Source organism: Martes martes (genome assembly GCF_963455335.1).
Source record: "Martes martes genome assembly, chromosome: 7".
NCBI lineage: Eukaryota > Metazoa > Chordata > Mammalia > Carnivora > Mustelidae > Martes > Martes martes.
This window is the reverse complement of record NC_137894.1, coordinates 17,707,970-17,728,206: the sequence shown is the minus strand read 5'-3', so window position 1 is coordinate 17,728,206 and position 20,237 is coordinate 17,707,970. Positions and strand designations below refer to the sequence as shown.

The 20,237-nt window shown below is 41.1% G+C and overlaps 1 protein-coding gene across 1 annotated transcript in view; it reads left to right on the top strand.

Annotated features, from left to right (window-relative positions):
- CERS3 (ceramide synthase 3) overlaps positions 1–15,757 on the top strand; it is a 104,662-nt gene extending 88,905 nt beyond the window's left edge. Inside the window, exon 12 of the mRNA XM_080809367.1 lies at positions 13,607–15,757. Within this exon, the coding sequence (XP_080665493.1) occupies positions 13,607–13,774 (168 nt within the window). The 3' untranslated portion in view covers positions 13,775–15,757. The remainder of the gene's footprint in view (positions 1–13,606) is intronic.
- The last annotated feature ends 4,480 nt before the right edge of the window (positions 15,758–20,237 follow it).

The window sequence follows — 20,237 nt, the reverse complement described above, 5'->3', positions numbered from 1 at the left end:
GAAATCAGGCAACTGCATTTGGAAAGTTCTGATGAATTGAGAGAATGAAATTGTAGCTTATTGTTCAGTTGGAACTGGGAGACGATGATCATGTTTAGAACACTATGACTTCCCATTCCTTTGTGATCATGTATAGTTTGAGTTGGGAAGGGCATAGAGGGTGAGGTAGGGTTGACCATGCCAGTAAGAATGAATGGTTCATTCTCATTCCCCTAAGGACCCTTCCTCTCTGGTCATTTCTTCACTTCTAACCCTCGTTGAGTGTTGGATCTAAGCAACAGAACCATTCATGTCCTGGAGTCAGCCAGTTCTCACCGCCTGCCCTTCACACACACCTTCCCCTCCCCTGGAAATCAGAGAATCCAAGTTTCAGCCACACAACTTCCCATCTCTAGCTCAAGGCACAGCACCTAGGAGGAAGTCTTCCCGGGTTGCGACATATTGGAAAGTTTCCTTCAGCTCCATTCAGAGCTTCTACACCTTCCTCCCCTTGGGGCACAGAGACATGCTGCTTGGACAGTGCAGTTGGGAAAACCAATGCAACTGTCCAAAGAAGGAGGAGACGATGGCTCTGGTAGCTGCTCCAAGGGCTGAAAGAATCAATGTCTCTGCATATTTTAACCATTTCCTGGCACACCAGTTGGGAAACTCTGGCATAGATTAGCCCCACTATGCTCTAGCTGCCCAGCTATGGGCCATGATAATGTTCTGTATTCCCTTTTAGATGTAGGCTGGTGGTTTGCAGTTGTCTAAGAACAAACCATATTTTGTCTACCACTACAGAAGAGCAGGTGAGATACTTTGTGAATTTTCCTCATTCAGTAATCTCGTCAACAATGGCAATGTGGCTCCTGAGTGGAGGGAACACCACTGTCCCACAAGAACTATGTGAAGTGGCTGTCAAGAGTCTAGCTGCAGAGTGCTCTAAGTCAGCAGGGGGCCCTGGGGACCTAAACCCATGTGCTGCGTCTCAGAAGGCCAGCTGGCATGGTGTAGCCTGGCTGACCAATGTGCTCCAGTATTCTGAGGTCATAGGTGGTGGCCAGCCCATGGGCTAAGCCAGCACAGAAGCTAGATCCTGGCCATGGAGATGTGATGCAGTTTGGAGGTGGCTGAAGACAAGAGCAGAGGTCTGTATCAAAGACCCTCATTGAGTGTGATGGGCTGGGAAGCAAGGTGTCCCATGCAGGGCAGGACTGAGGATGATCTGGAAGTTTTCGCCTGGAACGGCTGAGTGAATGGAAGTGCCATTTGCCGAAATATTGAAGACTGGGAAAAAGGGTTGAACAGGGGGACCAGAATTTCATGGGCCAGTTAGGCAACTGAGAGGAGATTGTCTAGCTGTGATCATTTGAAGCCAGGGAGAGATATCTACACTGAGGTATAAATTTGAGAGTCACGGGCCACCTGGGTGGCTCAGTGAGTTGAGCATCCAACTCTTGTTTTCGGCTCAGGTTGTGATCTCATGGTTGTAGGAACAAGCCCTATTGTTGGGCTCTGCGCTCCGCGTGGAGTCTGTTTAGGATTCTCTCTCTCTCTCTCTCTCTCTCTCTCTCTCCCCCTGCCCCTTCCCCTGCTCTCCCTCTCTCTTTCTCTCTCTCTCTCTCATGTTTTCTCTCTCTCTCTCTCAAATAAATAAATCTTTAAAAAAATTGGGGAGTCACTTGAATTTAGGTGGGATTTAATACTGAGAAGTTAGAGTCATTCATTCACTCTCTCATCAAATAGATACAAGCACCTACCATGTGCTAGATGAAATCACCCAAGAGAAACTAGGAAGGCAGATGGTATATTCTGGCATATCCCACCCCAACCCATTCCCCTCTTTCCCTCTCTCACTCTGTCAAGAGAACCACTGAAGCTGCATCCTTCCATCCACGCTTTTGTGTACTTACTATGCTTGGGTATGGTCACAAACATTAGAATATTGCTTCCATATTTGTAAACTTTGCATGAATGCTGTGATCTAGTGATCTAATTAATTAAGTGATATAATTAATTAATTAGTAATCTAATGAACTTGATCTGTGATCTAATATGATTGTGCAACTTGCTTTCTTCATTCATCACATTCACATCAATATATGTAACTCTGTAGATCAATTTGTTTAATTCCTCTATGGTATGCCGTGAATCAGACATTCCACACTCTGTTTATCCTCCTGTTTACAGCCAGTTCTACCATAAACATTCTCATATCTGTTTCCTTGGGAACATGTATGAGTTTCTGGGTAGGATTCCCAAGTCAAGTCTACCGGATGCTACCACACGATTCTTCAAACCAAGTGTATGAGAGTCGCTCTTTTTCCACATCCTCACCAACTTTTGGTTTTATCAGACTTTTCATTATTTACCAGTTTGATGAATGCGAGATTGTATCTCATTTTAGTTTGCACTTTCCTGATTACTAAGATTGAATATTTTGTATAGTTTATTAGTCAGTAACGTTGCCCCTTCTGTGAATTGCCTCTTCATATCCTTTGTATGCTTTTCTGTCACATTGGATTTTTTCCCTTCTTAATGGAGCATATAATTTCTTTGTTGGATGTTGATATTTGAAACAAACTTTAACATCTCAGTTTTAATACACATTTTCTGGACTATATAATTTTTTTTTTAAATTTTAAGGAGCAAGAACGGGGGTGGCAGACAAGGGAAGGGTAGAGGGAGAGAGAATCTTAAGCAGGTTCCATGCCCAACAAGGAGCCGGAAGGGGCTTGATCTCACAACCCTGAGGTCATGACCTGAGCTGAAATCAAGAGTCATATGCTTAAATGACTGAGTCACCCAGGCGCCCCTGGGCTATATACTTAATCCTCTGCCTTACCATGGTTATTTCTTAAGCCTTGCTTACCTAAATCCTAGTGGGTATTTCAGTGGGTGTTTCTCTCTCTCTCTCTCTCTCTCTCTCTCTCTCTTTTTTTTCTTGGTCATCTTTGCATCTTTTCCTTGGCAGAGTTGTTAAATTTCCAACCATAGCGTCTACAGCCATTTCCAAAAGACGCAATATGTAGCAAATTGGAGAATGCACTAATTTTAATGGTTTTAATCCCCAAAGCAAATTACAGTTATGAAATCAATTGTTTTCTACACCCATCACAGTTTGATGATTGCCACAGAGTCTGGTACATTTTTAATTAATTTTTAGGTAATCCAGAGGCTATGAAAGAAAACCATGCATTTTTTTTTTAAGATTGTATTTATTTATTTGACGGACAGAGATCACAAGTAGGCAGAGAGGCAGGCAGAGAGAGAGGAGGAAGCAGGCTCCCTGCCAAGCAGAGAGCCCGATGTGAGGCTCAATCCCAGGACCCTGAGACCATGACCTGAGCCGAAGGCAGAGGCTTTAACCCATTGAGCCACCCAGGCGCCCCGAAAACCATGCATTTTTATCAAGAGCCATGCAGGGGGATCTGAGCTCTGCTGCCACTAAGCTGGGTCCTCAGCTGGGGTGGGATGAAGTCCCGTAGCTTTTCTTTCTTTCTTTCTTTCTTTTTTTAAAGATTTTATTTATTTATTTGATAGACAGAGATCACAAGTAGGCAGAGAGGCGGGCAGAGAGAAAGGAGGAAGCAGTCCCCCTGCTAAGCAGAGAGACCAATGTGGGACTCGATCCCAGGACCCTGGGATCATGATCTGAACCGAAGGCAGAGGCTTTAACCCACTGAGCCACTCAGGCGCCCCTGTAGCTTTTATTTCACCTGGAAAATGAACATGTTTGACAAGACATCCTCTAGCATCCACCTAGCCCTGACAGTGGCTCTTTCTCTTAGAAGCTCATTTTTTTTTTTTTTTTTTTTTTTTTTTTTTTTTTTTTTAAAGATTTATTTTATTTATTTGACAGAGAGAGATCACAAGTAAGCAGAGAGGCAGGCAAAGAGAGAGAGGGAGGGAAGCAGGCTTCCTGCTGAGCAGAGAGCCCGATATGGGACTCGATCCCAGGACCCTGAGATCATGACCTGAGCCGAAGGCAGCGGCTTAACCCACTGAGCCACCCAGGCGCCCCAGAAGCTCATTTTTTAAAAGCCTGTAAGCCCAAGCAAAAATGAATTCATTTCTAAGGAAATTAGGTAGATTGATGGCAGCAAGTAAAGTGAGAAAAAGCCCATCCATGGAAAATAGAACATACAGTTGACCCTTGTACAATACGGGTTTGAACAGTGCAGTTCTGTACATGGATTTTCTCTTCCTTATGATTTTCTTAAAAATATTTCCTTTTCTCTTGCTTATTTTATGGCAAGAATACAGTAGATAATTCATAGAACAAATAAAATATGTGTTAGTCAACTGTTTATGTGCTCAATAATGTTTCCAGTCAACAGTAGACTGTTAGTAGTTAAGCTCTTGGCCAATCAAAAGTTATACAAGGATTTTGGGCCATGCAGGGCATCAGTGTCCCCAACCCCATGTTGTTCAAAGATCATCAGTATTCTAGTTTACACTGGTGAATTGGGGCAATATCAAAGGCAACTTTTGAGTCTGGCTCTGAAATTCAAGAGGAAACTTTCTGTGTATGCAGACCAGTCACAAAAACTGGGAATCATGAATAAGCCAATCTTTAGGGCATGTTTTCAGCAACTTGGATCCAAACTCCATAGAATATAAGAGACTTGGTACTACTTTGACTTGCACTCGGGATGATAGGGAGTGGGGGCTGTGCCTGCAGTCTTGGTCCTGGTATTCTGTGTCGAAGAGCTATGACACCAACCAAAATCAATTACCATGTAATATCTCAGGTTCAAACACTTTTTTTCTTTCATGAGCTCCCTGAAAAAAAAGAAATAGCAGAGCTGAAAGACTGTCCATCGCTTCTCTAAATGTGACTCAGCTCACCTCTGTGCCCCCATTCCTAGAACCTTCCCTTCAAAGAGGTATTTTGACATCATGACTTTAACTGAAGAAGGCTGTTTTGGTCCCAATGTCCCTATTTCTCCTAGTGTATGGGACACCTTCAGACTGACTGCCAATCTCCCTTCATGGTGACTGTGATTTCAACCCATCCCCTGACCACACATCTCCCCTGGCCTCTTGGAGTGCCAGGTAGATGACCTTTGTCAATATTCATGCCTTTTAGTGGTGTGGGGGCTCCAAAGCCCTGTTCCAACAAGTAACAGGGTCTCTCCTACATGAATAACTTCTTCATTCTTTTCACCATCATTTTGTATAACCAAAGGTGGAATTGTGGAGTGAATTGTGGAATGAATTCCAATTGTGGAATGAATAATGTTGTTAATAACGTGTTCTAGAGGGCCCAGGTCATCTCTGGAAAAACTTCAGTTACATGCTAGATATCTTTCCTAATTCTAGAGGAAGGTTATTTATAATTATCAAATACTAATGTGCTCTCTGTAATGGCAGCTTCTGAAACCCTCACGGAGGGGAAGCCCAGTTGGGCTGATCACGGTAAGCAGGTGAGTTGCCCTATGCTTGGACAAGGGCCCTATGCTTGCCCTGGCGGACTGAACCAAGGAGCTATAACCCTTTGGCTGTTGAAGCCCAGATCCAACTCACTCTTCAAAGAAGGTTCTGGATCCTTCTTTATGCCTGCATTTTCTTAGGCCTTTAATGATTTGTAGGAGGCTTCTGGGTCAACATTTGCATGAGACAAGTTCTCCTAGCCCAGTGACAACTAAAAGTAGAGGAAAGAGCAGGGCGGGTGGGAAGAGAACAGTGAAAAGGGAAGGACAATGCAGGGAAAGAAAGTGGCTGATTCCAAGAAAGGTACTCACTGCTGCTGTGTAAGCAAAGTCTTGGCACTCCATCAAAGCACACAGGTAGTGTTTCAGAAAACACGGTGGCTTGACCTTTAGCAAGTGTTTAATTCCTTGTTCCACTAGAGCAAGCTCAACCTGGTTTTCATTTCTGTGAAGTGTTGTCATTACTGGGAAAGACTTGCAGTTGTGAAAAGGTGCTTTGCAGAACATGGATTATGGTTCCTCTCTTAAACTTGTCTGATTTCAGCTATGTGGGAAAGCTTCATTTTCCAAGTGTATCCAAAGCCAGCTATTTTCAAACTGTGGGTGGCAGACCAGTAACGCATCCGGAATCAGTTTCCAGGGCCTCCACCATCACTGTTGTAACTGACACAGAACAGACTAAAACATGGTGTGTTTGTCTCACGTAGTAAAAGTAATTAATTAGGGATGCTTTTCACTATTTCAAATTTTATGCTTCAGAGTCAGGTACCAAGGGCAGAGTCAGAACAGGGTGAAGAGATGTGACAAGAGCTGGTACTCTGCTCAGTTGGAGGGGAGAGGGAGCTTTCTCATACAGACAACTGACCGCAAACAGAACCCAGCCCAGCATCTGCCTCCTGGGTCCCCTGTCTCAAGTGTTTGTTTGTGCAAATGACTCCACCAGCGGTCTGTAGAGAACTGTGGTTCAGTTTCTAAGCTTAGAGTAGGGTTCTCATCCTGTCTTTCTTAGCTGTGCGGCCTTGCAAGGCTGAGCTCTGAGTCTTGCTTCCTCACTTTTAAAATAGAGAGAGAGGCTCCAGTGTCCTTGGGTTATTGTGAGGAGGGAATGTTATCGTTCATACTAACTGCTTAGCCCAATGCCCAGTACGTGGACATCAATAGCATGAGTGTCTACAGCAGCTTTATCCACAATTACCAAGACCTGGAAGCAGCCAAGATGTCTCCCAAGTAGGCGAATGTACCCATAAACTGTGGTACCGCCAGACAATGGAATATTCTTTAGCAATAAAAAGAAATGAGCTCATAAGCCATGAAAAGACATGGCTAAGTAATGCATGTAACTAAGTGAGAGAAGCCAATCTTAAAAGATTACCTACTGAATGATTCCACCTAGGTGACATTCTGGAGAAGACAGAGCTATGAGACAGTAAAAACATCAGTGGTCACCAGGGGTTGGGAGAGAGGGAGGGGTGACTAGGTAGAGCACAGAGGATTTTTAGAGCAGTGGGGGAAAAAAATCCCTTTAAGGTTTTCATTGCTGTTACGGTTTTATACAAGACAAAATTAAATATGAAGTTTTATCAGTAGTTGAATACCATGCAATTTCCAATTTACATTATTTAAGCTTGCATAATGTGTAACCACATGTATGTCCATCGAACAAATTCTTACTATCTGAAAATCCTTTTGGAGTTGGATTCATCATCCAGGGCCGTGGTTCTCAATTCTGTTGGACCCATACCGCCTTCACTAGCCTGAAATTAAATTCCCGGGTAATATAACTCACCTATAGTCATAATTTCAAAAAGCAATAGAATGGGGGCACCTGGGTGGCTCAATCGGTGAAGCGCCTGTCTTTGGCTCAGGTCATGATTCCAGGGTCCTGGGGTTGGGTCCTCCCTGCTCAGTGGGGAGTCTGCTTCTCCCCCTACTGCTTCTTCCTGCTCATGCTCTGTCTCTCTCAGATAAATAAATAAAAAATCTTAAAAAAAAATAGCAATAGAACGCCATAACTGCAGTAGAAAAGAAATAGAAAGAAAGGCATTTCAGATAAAATCAGCATTTCACATGTAATATGTGTGCTAGACAATACTCAAGAGCATCCCAAGGTCAACAGGTGCTATGCTCACTCACTGCGGAGTCTTGGCATGACTGGGGCAGCTGTTCGCACGGGGGCATGCGGTACTGGGGACTCAGTACTGGATGACTCAACACTGGGGACTCAGCACTGCCCCCCTAGTGTTGTTTGCCCTTGGTGACAAGGCTTTCTGAAATTGAGAAGCTCTGAACAAAACAAAGTATATCCTTCCTTTGAATTGTGCACATAGCTGCATTCCTGGAAAACTGAGACTCTAATAAAACCAGACAAAAATTATTGTGCTTGAATGTAAGATGGCTTTAGATGCTAAACAGGGTTTCACATACACTGAGCTCTGGCAGGACACTCGGATGTCATGAGCGTTGTAGGATAGTGGGCATCCCTAGCCACTGCTTACTGAAAGTCAGTAATGCTCCCCAACCCTTGAGACCATTAGATGCCTTTAATTACCAGAAGGCTCATATGGTCCAGGACCCCTTCCTGGAGGTAAGGGTGCTGGAGATGCGGCTTGGGGTGATGGGGAACATCCTCAAGGACCAATTTATGTCTCAGCAGAAGCAGCTCCTTAAGTCCTGGAGAAACGGGCCAGTAGATGCTAGTCTGTTTTTCTGGAGAGAGATTCATTTCTTTGTTCCGACTCAAATTTCCCCCTTGTTCCCTACAAAAGTCTTTAGAAGACAAAAAAGAAGACCCAAGGGGCACGGCCCATGAAAGCAATCGTCAACCAAGCATCACTGCTCCCCAAAAAAACCCATCTGCCTTTCTCCATTGCATCTTAACTGGGGAGACACCAAGTTTGTCCCTCCATGTTTACCATGAGCCTTGTTTATTTGGAGATCCTTGCTGTCTTGTTGTGGAAAAGAGCAGATCGTACCGAGAAGAGCCCAGGATATTACATTTCTGTAATTAAGGCAGCAGCACACATGTACGCTGGGTTTTTACAAAAGCCGTGTTTGCCTGAAAATTGTACACAGAGGAGGTATTCGGGTAAATATACCTGGAAGTTGTCAGGTGGAGTCTGTAGGGCACAAAAGGAAAAAGTAATTCGTAAGGCTCTGGCTGGCAACTTGAAAGATGGGGTGTCAGAAACCGATCTCCATCTTCTGTGGTCTTTTTCTTTTCCAGTCTGGGCTTAATAGGCCCTTGAAGGAGTCCCTGCATAAAGAAAATAGAAAACATCCCAATCACCAACAGTAAAAGTAGCTTGACAACCAAAAGTCCTACATGAGGAAGACTTGACTTAGCAAACGTTCATCGGGAAAACCATACTATTTGCAGGAATACTTTTAAGTTTGATTTTTAAACATCATCAGCAAAATAGACTTTTTTTCCATTGGTGTAAAGTTCTATGAGGTTTTTTTTAAAAATATTTTGTTTATTTATTTGACAGAGATAGAAAGAGATCACAAGTAGGCAGACAGGCAGGCAGAGGGAGAGGGGGAAGCAGGCTCCCTGCTGAGCACAGAGCCAGATGCAGGACTCGATCCCAGGACCCTGAGATCATGACCTGAGCCGAAGGCAGAGGCTTTAACCCACTGAGCCACCCAGGCACCCCTTACAGTTGTATCTCATTGTGGCTTTAATTTGCATTTTCCTAATGGCTGGTGATGTTGAACATCTTTTCATATATATCCTTCTTTGACATCCTATATCCTCTTTGAGGAAATGCTTATTTTTATATATTTGCCCATATTTCAATTGTTTTTTTTTCTTATTGTTGAGTTTTGACAATTCTTTATGATGCATACCTGTCAGCTATAGGGTTGGTGAATATTATCCCCGAGTTTGCAGCTTGTCTTTTTATTCTCTGAATAGTGTCTTTTATAGTACAAAAGTTACATTTTGATGAAATCCAGTTGATTAGGTTTTTTTCTCTTAATGGAGTTTATTTTTTGTACCACATCTAGGAACTCCTCACCCAACCCAAGATTATGGGTTTTCTTCGAAAAGTTTTAGTCTTATATTTTACATTTAGATCTATGATCCATTTGAGTTGGTTTTATACAAGGTATGACGTTTAGGTCAAAGTTTACTCTTTTGCCTATGGATTTCTAACTGTTCTAACAGCATTTCTTGGAAACACTATTTTTTTTTCCTCCATTGAATTGCTTTTGCACCTTTGTCAAAACTTACTTGGCCATATTTGTAAGTGGGTCTATTTCTACATTCCCTATTCTGTTCTATTAATCTATGTGCCTGTATCATTGCTAATACCACCCAGTTTTGATTACTGTAAGTCTACAGAAAGTTTTAAATTTGGGGAGTTGGAGTCCTCCAATTTTATTTTTCTTTTTCAGAATTGATTTAGTTATTCTAGTTTGTTTTTTCATATAAGTTTTAGAATCAGCTTGTCTCTGTGTACAACAAGTCTTGCTGAGATTTTCACTGATATTGTGTGGAATCAGTCTGGGGATAATTAACATTTTTATTATGTTTAACCCTCCAATCCATGAACATAGTATGTGTCCCCAATTATTTAAATATTTCATCAGAGTTTTGTAGGTTTTACATGCAGATCCTATATGTCCTTTTTAGATTTATACCCAAGTATTTTATTTTGGAAACTATTGTAAATATTACAGTTAAATTAAATTTAAATTTTGCTTTTAGTCAGACATTGCTAGTCATGTTAGTTTCCTGTGACTGCTATAACAAAATACCACAAACTTGGTGACTTAAAAAAACAAATTTATTCTCTCATAGTTCTGGAGGCCAGAAGTCTATAATCGGATTTGAGCTGAACTCAAGATGTCGTAGGGTTGTGTTCTCTCCAAAGGCTGTAGGTGGATTCTATTCTTTACCTCTTCCAACTTCTGGTGCCTGCCGGCATTCCTTACTCATAATCACATTACTCCAGTTTCTACCTCCATCTTCACATTGCCTCTTCTCTGTGTTGAATCTCCCATTGCATATTTTATAAAAGACACTTGGGGTGACCTTAGGGTATACCTGGATTATGCAGGATAATCTTCTCAATATCCTTAACTTAATCATACCTGCAAAAACTTTACCATATCAAGTAACATTCATAAGTTTTAGGGATTAGAACCTACTATCTTTGAGGACACTTTTTCAGCCTACTATATTAGTGTTTAGAAATCAAGATGTGTGTGTGTGTGTGTGTGTGTGTGTGTGTGTTTTGTATGTTGACCTTGTATCCTGCAACTTTCTGCTAACCTCACTTATGAATTCTAGCAGCTTTCAGTAGATTCTTTGGGATTTTCAACGTAGATAATCATGTCATCTTCAAATAGGGATACTTTCATTTCTTTCTTTCCAATCTGTATGGCTTCTATTTCTTTTTCTTACCTTATTACGTTGACTAGGACTTCTAATACAATGTTGTATAGGAATGGTGAAAGTGGATATTCTTGCTTTTTTTCCTAATTTTAGGAAAAAATTAGGAAAAACATTCAGTCATTCATCAGTAAGTATGATATTACCTTCTCTTTCTTTGGTGCATTTTTTTAAAAAACATGAGTGGATGTAAAATTTGGTCATATGATTTTTTTGGCATCAACTGATATAATTATGTATTTTTTTCCTTCTTTAGATTATTGGTAGGATTGACTACATTCATTGATTTCTAAATCTTCAACCAGCCTTGCATTTCTGGGACTAATCCCACTTCATTGTGATGTATTATTATTTTTATACATTACTGGGTTTGATTTGGGCTGTTTTTTTTTTCTTTTCAATGTAACAGAATTCATTGTTTATGCACCACACTCAGTGCTCCATGCAATACGTGCCCTCCATAATACCTACCACCTGGCTCCCCCCACCTCCCACCCCCCGCCCCTTCAAAACCCTCAGATTGTTTTTCAGAGTCCATAGTCTCTCATGGTTCATCTCCCCTTCCAATTTCCCTCAACTCCCTTCTCCTCTCCATCTCCCCATGTCCTCCATGTTATTTCTTATGCTCCACAAATAAGTGAAACCATATGATAATTGACTCTCTCTGCTTGACTTATTTCACTCAGCATCATCTCTTCCAGTCCCATCCATGTTGATACAAAAGTTGGGTATTCATCCTTTCTGATGGAGGCATAATACTCCATAGTGTATACGGACCACATCTTCCTTATCCATTCGTCCGTTGAAGGGCATCTTGGTTCTTTCCACAGTTTGGCGACCGTGGCCATGGCTGCTATAAACATTGGGGTACAGGTGGCCCTTCTTTTCACTACATCTGTATCTTTGGGGTAAATACCTAGTAGTGCAATTGCAGGGTCATAGGGAAGCTCTATTTTTAATTTCTTGAAGAATCTCCACACTGTTCTCCAAAGTGGCTGCACCAACTTGCATTCCCACCAACAGTGTAAGAGGGTTCCCCTTTCTCCACATCCTCTCCAACACATGTTGTTTCCTGTCTTGCTAATGTTGGCCATTCTAACTGGCGTAAGGTGGTATCTCAATGTGGTTTTAATTTGAATCTCGCTGATGGCTAGTGATGATGAATATTTTTTCATGTGTCTGTTAGCCATTTGTATGTCTTCATTGGAGAAGTGTCTGTTCATGTCTTCTGCCCATTTTTTGACATGATTATCTGTTTTGTGTGTGTTGAGTTTGTGGAGTTCTTTATAGATCCTGGATATCAACCTTTTGTCTGTACTGTCATTTGCAAATATCTTCTCCCATTCTGTGGGTTGCCTCTTTGTTTTGTTGACTGTTTCCTTTGCTGTGCAGAAGCTTTTGATCTTGATGAAGTCCCAAAAGTTCATTTTTGCTTTTGTTTCCTTTGCCTTTGGAGACATATCTTGAAAGAAGTTGCTGTGGCTGATATCGAAGAGATTACTGCCTATGTTCTCCTCGAGGATTCTGATGGATTCCTGTCTCACGTTGAGGTCTTTTATCCATTTCGAGTTTATCTTTGTGTACGGTGTAAGAGAATGGTCGAGTTTCATTCTTCTACATATAGCTGTCCAATTTTCCCAGCACCATTTATTGAAGAGACTGTCTTTTTTCCACTGTATATTTTCATTGAGGTTTTTTAAAATGTATATACTCTTATTAGAGATATTGGTCTGTAGTTGTTCTTTCCTATATTGTCTTTTTCTGACCTTGATATCAGGGTAATTCTGGCCTCATAAAATAAACTGAGAAGTATTCCCTCGTCTCTATCAAATGGAAGAGATTGGTGGAAATTTGGTATTATTTCTTCTTTATATGTTTCATAGAATTTTCCAGTGAAAACTGCTTGGCCTGATGATTTTCTTTCCCAGATTTTTCGTTGACTTAATTTCTTTCACAGTTATATGACTATTTAGGTTATCTGTGCCATCTTGGGTGAATTTTGGTAATCTGTGGTTTTTGAGGAGTTGGTCCATTTCATCTAAATTGTCAAATATATATGCATAAAACTGTTCATTGTATTCTGTTATTTTTATAATATCTATAGTATCCATAGTCAGATTTCCTTTTTATTTTCTGGCAAGTTGTGCCTTCTCTTTCTTTTTCTTTGTCAATTTTGCTAGTGATTTATCAATTTTATATATATTTTCAAAGAACCAGCTTTTGGTTTTATTGCTTTTCTTTATTGTTTTTTCTGTTTAAACTTCACTGATTTCTTTATTTATTTTTCTCCTTCCTTTTGCTTGCTTTGGGTTTATTTTGCTTTTTTTTTCCTGGTTTCTTAAGATGGAAGCTCAAATTATTTGAGAATTTTCTTCTTTTCTAATATAAACATTTAGTGCTATTAATTTCCTTAAAAGCACTACTTTAGCTACATTTGACAAATTTTTATAAACCGTATTTTCATTTTAGCACATAATATTTTCTAAAAGCCCTTGTGACTTACTCTTTGATCCATTATCAAAGGTGTATTGTTTAATTTCCAATTGTTTTGAGATTTTCCTTTTTTTTATATTCATTTCGACATTAATTCCATTATGCTCTAAAACATACTTTGCATGATTTCAATTCTTTTTTGCTAAGATTTATTTTGTGACACATGATATGTTCTACCTTAATGAACTTTTGGTTTTTGAATATTGTGTTTTCTTTTTGAGTTTGGGATTTGAGTTTTCTTATTCACTCAAGCCACTTTCTGGAGGGTTGGCACTCACAGCCCATTCTTTTCTTTCTCTAGAACATCCAGGATGTGAGGAGTGAAGATGAGGATGAGGATGAGTATGAAGAAGAAGAGGAAGAGGAGGAGGAGAAGGAAGAAATCACCAAAGGCAAAGAGAGAGACTGTTTGAAGAATGGCCTCGGGGCCAACAGGGACCTTATTCCCAACGGTCAACATGGCCATTAGCTTGAAGCCCACACAGCTCCTGGGGCACAGTGTGCTCTGAGGGCTGCTGGAAGCCAGAGTTGCTTCCCCCTCCATCCCTGTGGCCTACAGGAGCTACAGGGACCCCCAATTCTGCCCTTCCCTCTTTTTAACCACCATGTTCCCCCCTCCCAAGATGTATTTAAACAAAATGTTGTTCACTTGTGTTAAAACGTTAAATATAGCATCCCTATGGATTTTACTGCAGTTAGGACTCAGACTGGTCAAAGATTTCAAAGATTTCTCCAGAGAACCATTTTAGTTCAGCTGTGTTCATTCATATATGTGAGATATGTGGTTTTTCCAGGAGCTTACTTGGTTGTAGGCCATTCACCTTGTTCACCCTCAGGATGGCCTGAGAAGTGCTAAGGTAACCCACTTTTTCATGTGTGTTCAGCCACAGAAAGCAGCTCATTTCTTCCCCAAAACAATGAGTTTGAGGAGGCAACGCGGAAGTGGCAGAAACAAGTGGAACAGGCTTCCAGGGCTCATTGGCCACTTCCTGCCATGGGCAGTTCTTTAAACCCTCCAAGCCTTGGTGCTTCATCGTCTCCAACAGGAATACATGATATTTGCCTTGCCTACCTCCCAGGGTTGGAGTAAGGATCGAATGAGATAATGGAAGTGAAAGTGTATTGTCCACTCTGAGGTGACAGGGACCTGACCCTCGTTTCACTATGATTCCAGCTCTGTTTGGGAGAGAGAGAAACCTGGTTAAATTTGGCACTGAATGGGCCTGAACAAAAAGCACCATCTTAAAAATTCTTTTTAAGTGGGTCTGGAGATATCTGGAAATGGAAATATTCAGAAGGCTGTTTCCATTTTATCTGGTAGCTATTCGTTAGCTCCCCAAGGGTGAGTCTCAAATTCCCCCCAGTTCTCTGCCCCAAGTCTGCCCCAAGTCTTGGCCCTGGCCAAGGAGAGTGAGCCTGGGCCCCATTCCTTCCTGTCTTTTGCTGGGCTCTCCCTTGCTTCCTTTCTAAGAGGCGAACTTTGCTACCACTGCCCTGAGCCCCTCATTCAGGCCAACAGAACTGCCCAGTCAGCCATGCAATCCATCTGGGAGCCAGTCCAGGGGAGTCAGACCTAGGGCAGGCTGCTCATCGAGTCATTATTTCCCAGAAAGGCTGAACCTTTGGGGCAAGATGTGCATGCGAGCTCCTGACCAAAGGGAAATCTTGGAAACAGAAAGAGGATGCGGCCCTTTTCCACCTCTGCTGTCCAACACAATCAGACTTCATGAGAGTAAAACAGAACAAAGCAGAACACTAGAAAATACCCCTGAGAAATGTCCAAGGACAGGTGTTGGTCAATGATAGCTCCCAGGGTTTCCAACCCCTCTGGGAAGACAGGATTCAGCTATGAGCCTGGTGGGTCAGTAGGGGGCTGGCAGGTCAGTAGCCCACTGGCTGGCGGCCCCCATAGGGGGCACATCTGACCTCAGAGACTTCAGGGTCCTGCTGACTGAGGAGAGCAGAGCCTTGTCAGGGAAAAGCCTGAGCAGAATATGCAAACATCCCCCTCCCCAAACTCACAGATTCTTGGGCCACATTTCACACCTTTATCCTGTCTTGCTCAGGGACCCATATTATAAAGCTCAAGGGGACCTAGGGCTGTGGGAACTAGTAAAGACATCCATGTGGGCCCCACTGGATGTGGCCTACAGCTTCTAGAGCGGGAAGGGCGCTGTGCAGCAAAGGTGTCTATGCCTTTTTTTTCTTTTCTTTTCTTTTTTTTTTTTTAAGAAAAGGATATTTTTAAAACCTTCATGGATAAACAAAAACAAAAACCCAAAACTCTTCAGAATTCTTTCCTCATCCAAAATCTCTTTTTGAGGAATCACTGTAACAACAGAAAAACATATGCCGAGTTTTCTCTGCATGTTATTTGCTTTTATGAGCACAATAACATATGTATTATATGTACAATGTTATATTATAAATTAAAAATGCCTCTACTCACTTTAAGACATAGCTGTTATTATTAATATTATATTATTATAATTATTTTTGGTGGAAGAAAAGCCCATTGAGACATTATTTTTTATGTTTCCAGTTAACAGGCTATTTTTCCCTTGATTTATTTTCGTCTTGTTTCTGTACCAAATATCTTCTCACTTAAGGTTAAAAAAAAAAAAAGTGTGTCAGATGCTCTATCCTCCAGTTCTCTTTTTCTTATTTAAATGTGGAAGGTAACATTAATATGCCAACTTCAAGGGTCTGTGATACAGTCAGAAGCGTGAAATACCTCTGGAGAGGTAGATGCACATTTTTGTAACATCCTTAAAGGCTTCTGTGGTCAATTTCAAAGGTAAACCTCTCTTCCTGCCAGAAAAAAGGGCTCATACTATGCCAGATGACTTTATGAAAATGCAGTCCACTGTGCCACCCATGTTACTGTGATGGTAATGAAATGACTTCCAATAAAACAAAGACAGAATCCAACATGGATGTTGGCGGAGTGGACTCAACGGACACATTTCCTGGCTTCTTAGACCTCATGACTGGTCTCACCTGGAAGTGGAAGAAAAGATTTGCCAGGCCTCTAGGAAGGCCCTGGTCAAGACAGGACATTAGGGCTGCAGTCCGGGCCTGGCTGGGGGTGAGCCTCTTGGCTGTGTACAGTGTGGACTGACAGACCACTGTGGGCTGGAGTCTAACCTGGGTCATGGCATCTGGGCCCTGTGGCACAAGGCAGTGTTGAAATGCTAAGAGAGGAGACTGATCCTAAAAGTACTTTCTTCACCACACTTTCACTGTGACTACAGATCAAGTAGACTTTCAACAAATAAGAGAATATTATGAGCCACTTTATATCAATAAACTTGAAGGTATGAATATATATAAGTTCCTAGAATACAACTTGTCAAAATTGGCACAAAAAGAAGTAGATATTTAAATATATATGTATTTATATAAATAAATAATATATAAATATATAATAACATTATTTTAATTACATATAATAAATGTTATAAATAATAATAAAAATAAACGATATATAAATAAATGTATTTCTATATAAAAGACTATATAAAAATCTTAAATTTCAAAATGCACTCCTCCATCCCACAAAAAAACGAATCTCTGGGCCCAGATGGCTCATCCAGTGAATTCTTCCAATATTTAAGGAAGAATTAACCCAAGTATGGCACAAACTTTTGTAGAGGCAAAAGGAACGCTCCCACACTTGTTTTTGAAGGCCTGCATAATCTCGGTACTAAAATCTGGCAAGAATATTAAGAGGCAAAAACCCAATAGTTATTGGCTAAGTCACTTGTGAACATAGGCGTGAAATTCCTCAACACGAGCAAACTGAATTCAGCAATACGTAGTAAAGAAGAGAGTGTAGGACAAACAAGTTAGGTTTATTTCAGGAACTTGCGGTTGTTTTACTGTTTGAAAATCAATGTTATTCACCATTTTAAAAGAATAAAGGAAAGCCACTGATTTCTGTACATCGACTTTGTATCCTGCCACGTTACCAAATTGCTGTATGAGTTCTAGAAGTTTGGGGGTGGAGTCTTTTGGGTTTTCCATATAAAGAATCATGTCATCTGTGAAGAGAAAGAGTTTGACTTCTTCATTGCCAATTTGGATACCTTTTATTTCTCTTTGTTGTCTGATTGCTGTTGCTAGGACTTCTAATACTATGTTGAACAAGAGTGGTGAGAGTGGGCATCATTGTGTTCCTGATCTCAATGGGAAGGCTGCAAGCTTTTTCCCATTGAGGATGATATTTGCTGTGGGTCTTTCATAGATAGATTTGATGAAGTTCAGGAATATTCCCTCTATCCCTGTACTTTGAAGCGTTTTAATCAGGAACGGATGCTGGATTTTGTCAAATGCTTTTTCTGCGTCAATTGAGAGGACCATGTGGTTCTTCTCTCTTCTCTTATTGATTTGTTCTATCACATTGATTGTTTTGCGACTGTTGAACCATCCTTGTAACCCAGGGATGAATCCCACCTGGTCATGGTGGATAATCTTTTTAATGTGCTGTTGGATGCTGATTGCTAGGATCTTGTTGAGAATCTTAGCATCCATATTCATCAGTGATATTGGTCTGAAATTCTCCTTTTTGGTAGGGTCTTTGCCTGGTTTGGGGATCAGGGTAATGCTGGCTTCATAAAAAGAGTCTGGAAGTTTTCCTTCTGCTTCAATTTTTTGAAACAGCTTCAGGAGACTAGGTTTTATTTCTTCTTTGAAAGTTTGGTAGAATTCCCCAGGGAATCCGTCGGGTCCCGGGCTCTTGTTTTTTGGGAGGTTTTTGATCACTGCTTCAATCTCATTACTAGATATCGGTCTATTCAGGTTGTCGATTTCTTCCTGGTTCAATTTGGGGAGTTTATAGTTTTCTAGGAATGCATCCATTTCATCTAGGTTGCTTAGCTTATTGGCATATAACTGTTGATAATAACTTCTGATGATTGTTTCTACTTCCTTGGTGTTAGTTGTGATCTCTCCCTTTTCATTCATAATTTTATTAATTTGGGCTTTCTCTCTTTTCTTTTGGATTAGTGTGGCCAATGGTTTATCGATCTTATTGATTCTTTCAAAAAACCAGCTTCTAGTTTCATTGATACGTTCTACTGTATCTCTGGTTTCTACCTCATTGATCTCTGCTCTAATCTTGATTATTTCCCTTCTTACGTGTGGAGTTGGTTTGATTTGTTGTTGATTCTCCAGTTCTTTAAGGTGTAGAGACAGCTGGTGTATTCTGGATTTTTCAATTCTTTTGAGGGAGGCTTGGATGGCTATGTATTTCCCCCTTAGGACTGCCTTTGCTGTATCCCATAGGTTTTGGACCGAAGTGTCTTCATTCTCATTGGTTTCCATGAATTGTTTAAGTTCTTCTTTGATCTCCTGGTTGATCCAAGCATTCTTAAGCAAGGTGGTCTTTAACTTCCAGGTGTTTGAGCTCCTTCTGAACTTTTCCTTGTGATTGAGCTTCAGTTTCAAAGCATTGTGATCTGAGAATATGCAGGGAATAATCTCAGTCTTTTGGTATCGGTTGAGTCCTGATTTGTGACCCAGCATGTGGTCTATTCTTGAGAAGGTTCCATGTGCACTTGAGGAGAATGAGTATTCTGTTGTTTTAGGGTAGAATGTTCTGTATATACCTATGAGGTCCATCTGGTCCAATGTGTCATTCAATGCTCTTGTTTCTTTATTGATTTTCTGCTTCGATGATCTATTTCTGAGAGAGGTGTGTTAAGATCTCCTACTATTAATGTATTCATATCAATATGACTCTTTATCTTGACTAATAGTTTTCTTATGTAATTGGCTGCTCCCATATTGGGAGCGTAGATATTTACAATTGTTAGATCATCTTGGTGGATAGTCCCTTTAAGAATTATGTAGTGTCCTTCTGTATCTCTGACTGCAGTCTTTAGTTTAAAATCTAATTTATCTGATATGAGAATCGCTACCCCGGCCTTCTTTTGAGGCCCATTGACATGAAAGATGCTTCCCCATCCCTTCACTTTCAGTCTGGGTGGGACTTCATCAAGATCAAAAGCTTCTGCACAGCAAAGGAAACAGTCAACAAAACAAAGAGGCAACCCACGGAATGGGAGAAGATATTTGCAAGTGACAGTACAGACAAAAGATTGATATCCAGGATCTATAAAGAACTCCACAAACTCAACACACACAAAACAGATAATCATATCAAAAAAATGGACAGAAGACATGAACAGACACTTCTCCAATGAAGACATACAAATGGCTATCAGACACATGAAAAAATGTTCATCATCACTGGCCATCAGGGAGATTCAAATTAAAACTACATTGAGATACCACCTTGCACCAGTTAGAATGGTCAAAATTAGCAAGACAGGAAACAACGTGTGTTGGAGAGGATGTGGAGAAAGGGGAACCCTCTTACACTGTTGGTGGGAATGCAAGTTGGTGCAGCCACTTTGGAGAACAGTGTGGAGATTCCTCAAGAAATTAAAAATAGAGCTTCCCTGGGGCACCTGGGTGGCTCAGTGTGTTAAGGCCTCTGCCTTTGGCTCGGGTCGTGATCCCAGGGTCCTGGGATCAAGCCCCACATCGGGCTCTCTGCTTGGCCGGAAGCCTGCTTCCTCTGTCTCTCTCTCTCTCTCTGCCTGCCTCTCTGCCTACTTGTGATCTCTGTCTGTCAAATAAATAAATAAAATCTTAAAAAAAAAATAGAGCTTCCCTATGACCCTGCAATTGCACTACTGGGTATTTACCCCAAAGATACAGATGTAGTGAAAAGAAGGGCCATCTGTACCCCAATGTTTATAGCAGCAATGGCCATGGTCGCCAAACTGTGGAAAGAACCAAGATGCCCTTCAGCGGACGAATGGATAAGGAAGATGTGGTCCATATACACTATGGAGTATTATGCCTCCATCAGAAAGGACGAATACCCAAATTTTGTATCAACATGGACGGGACTGGAAGAGATT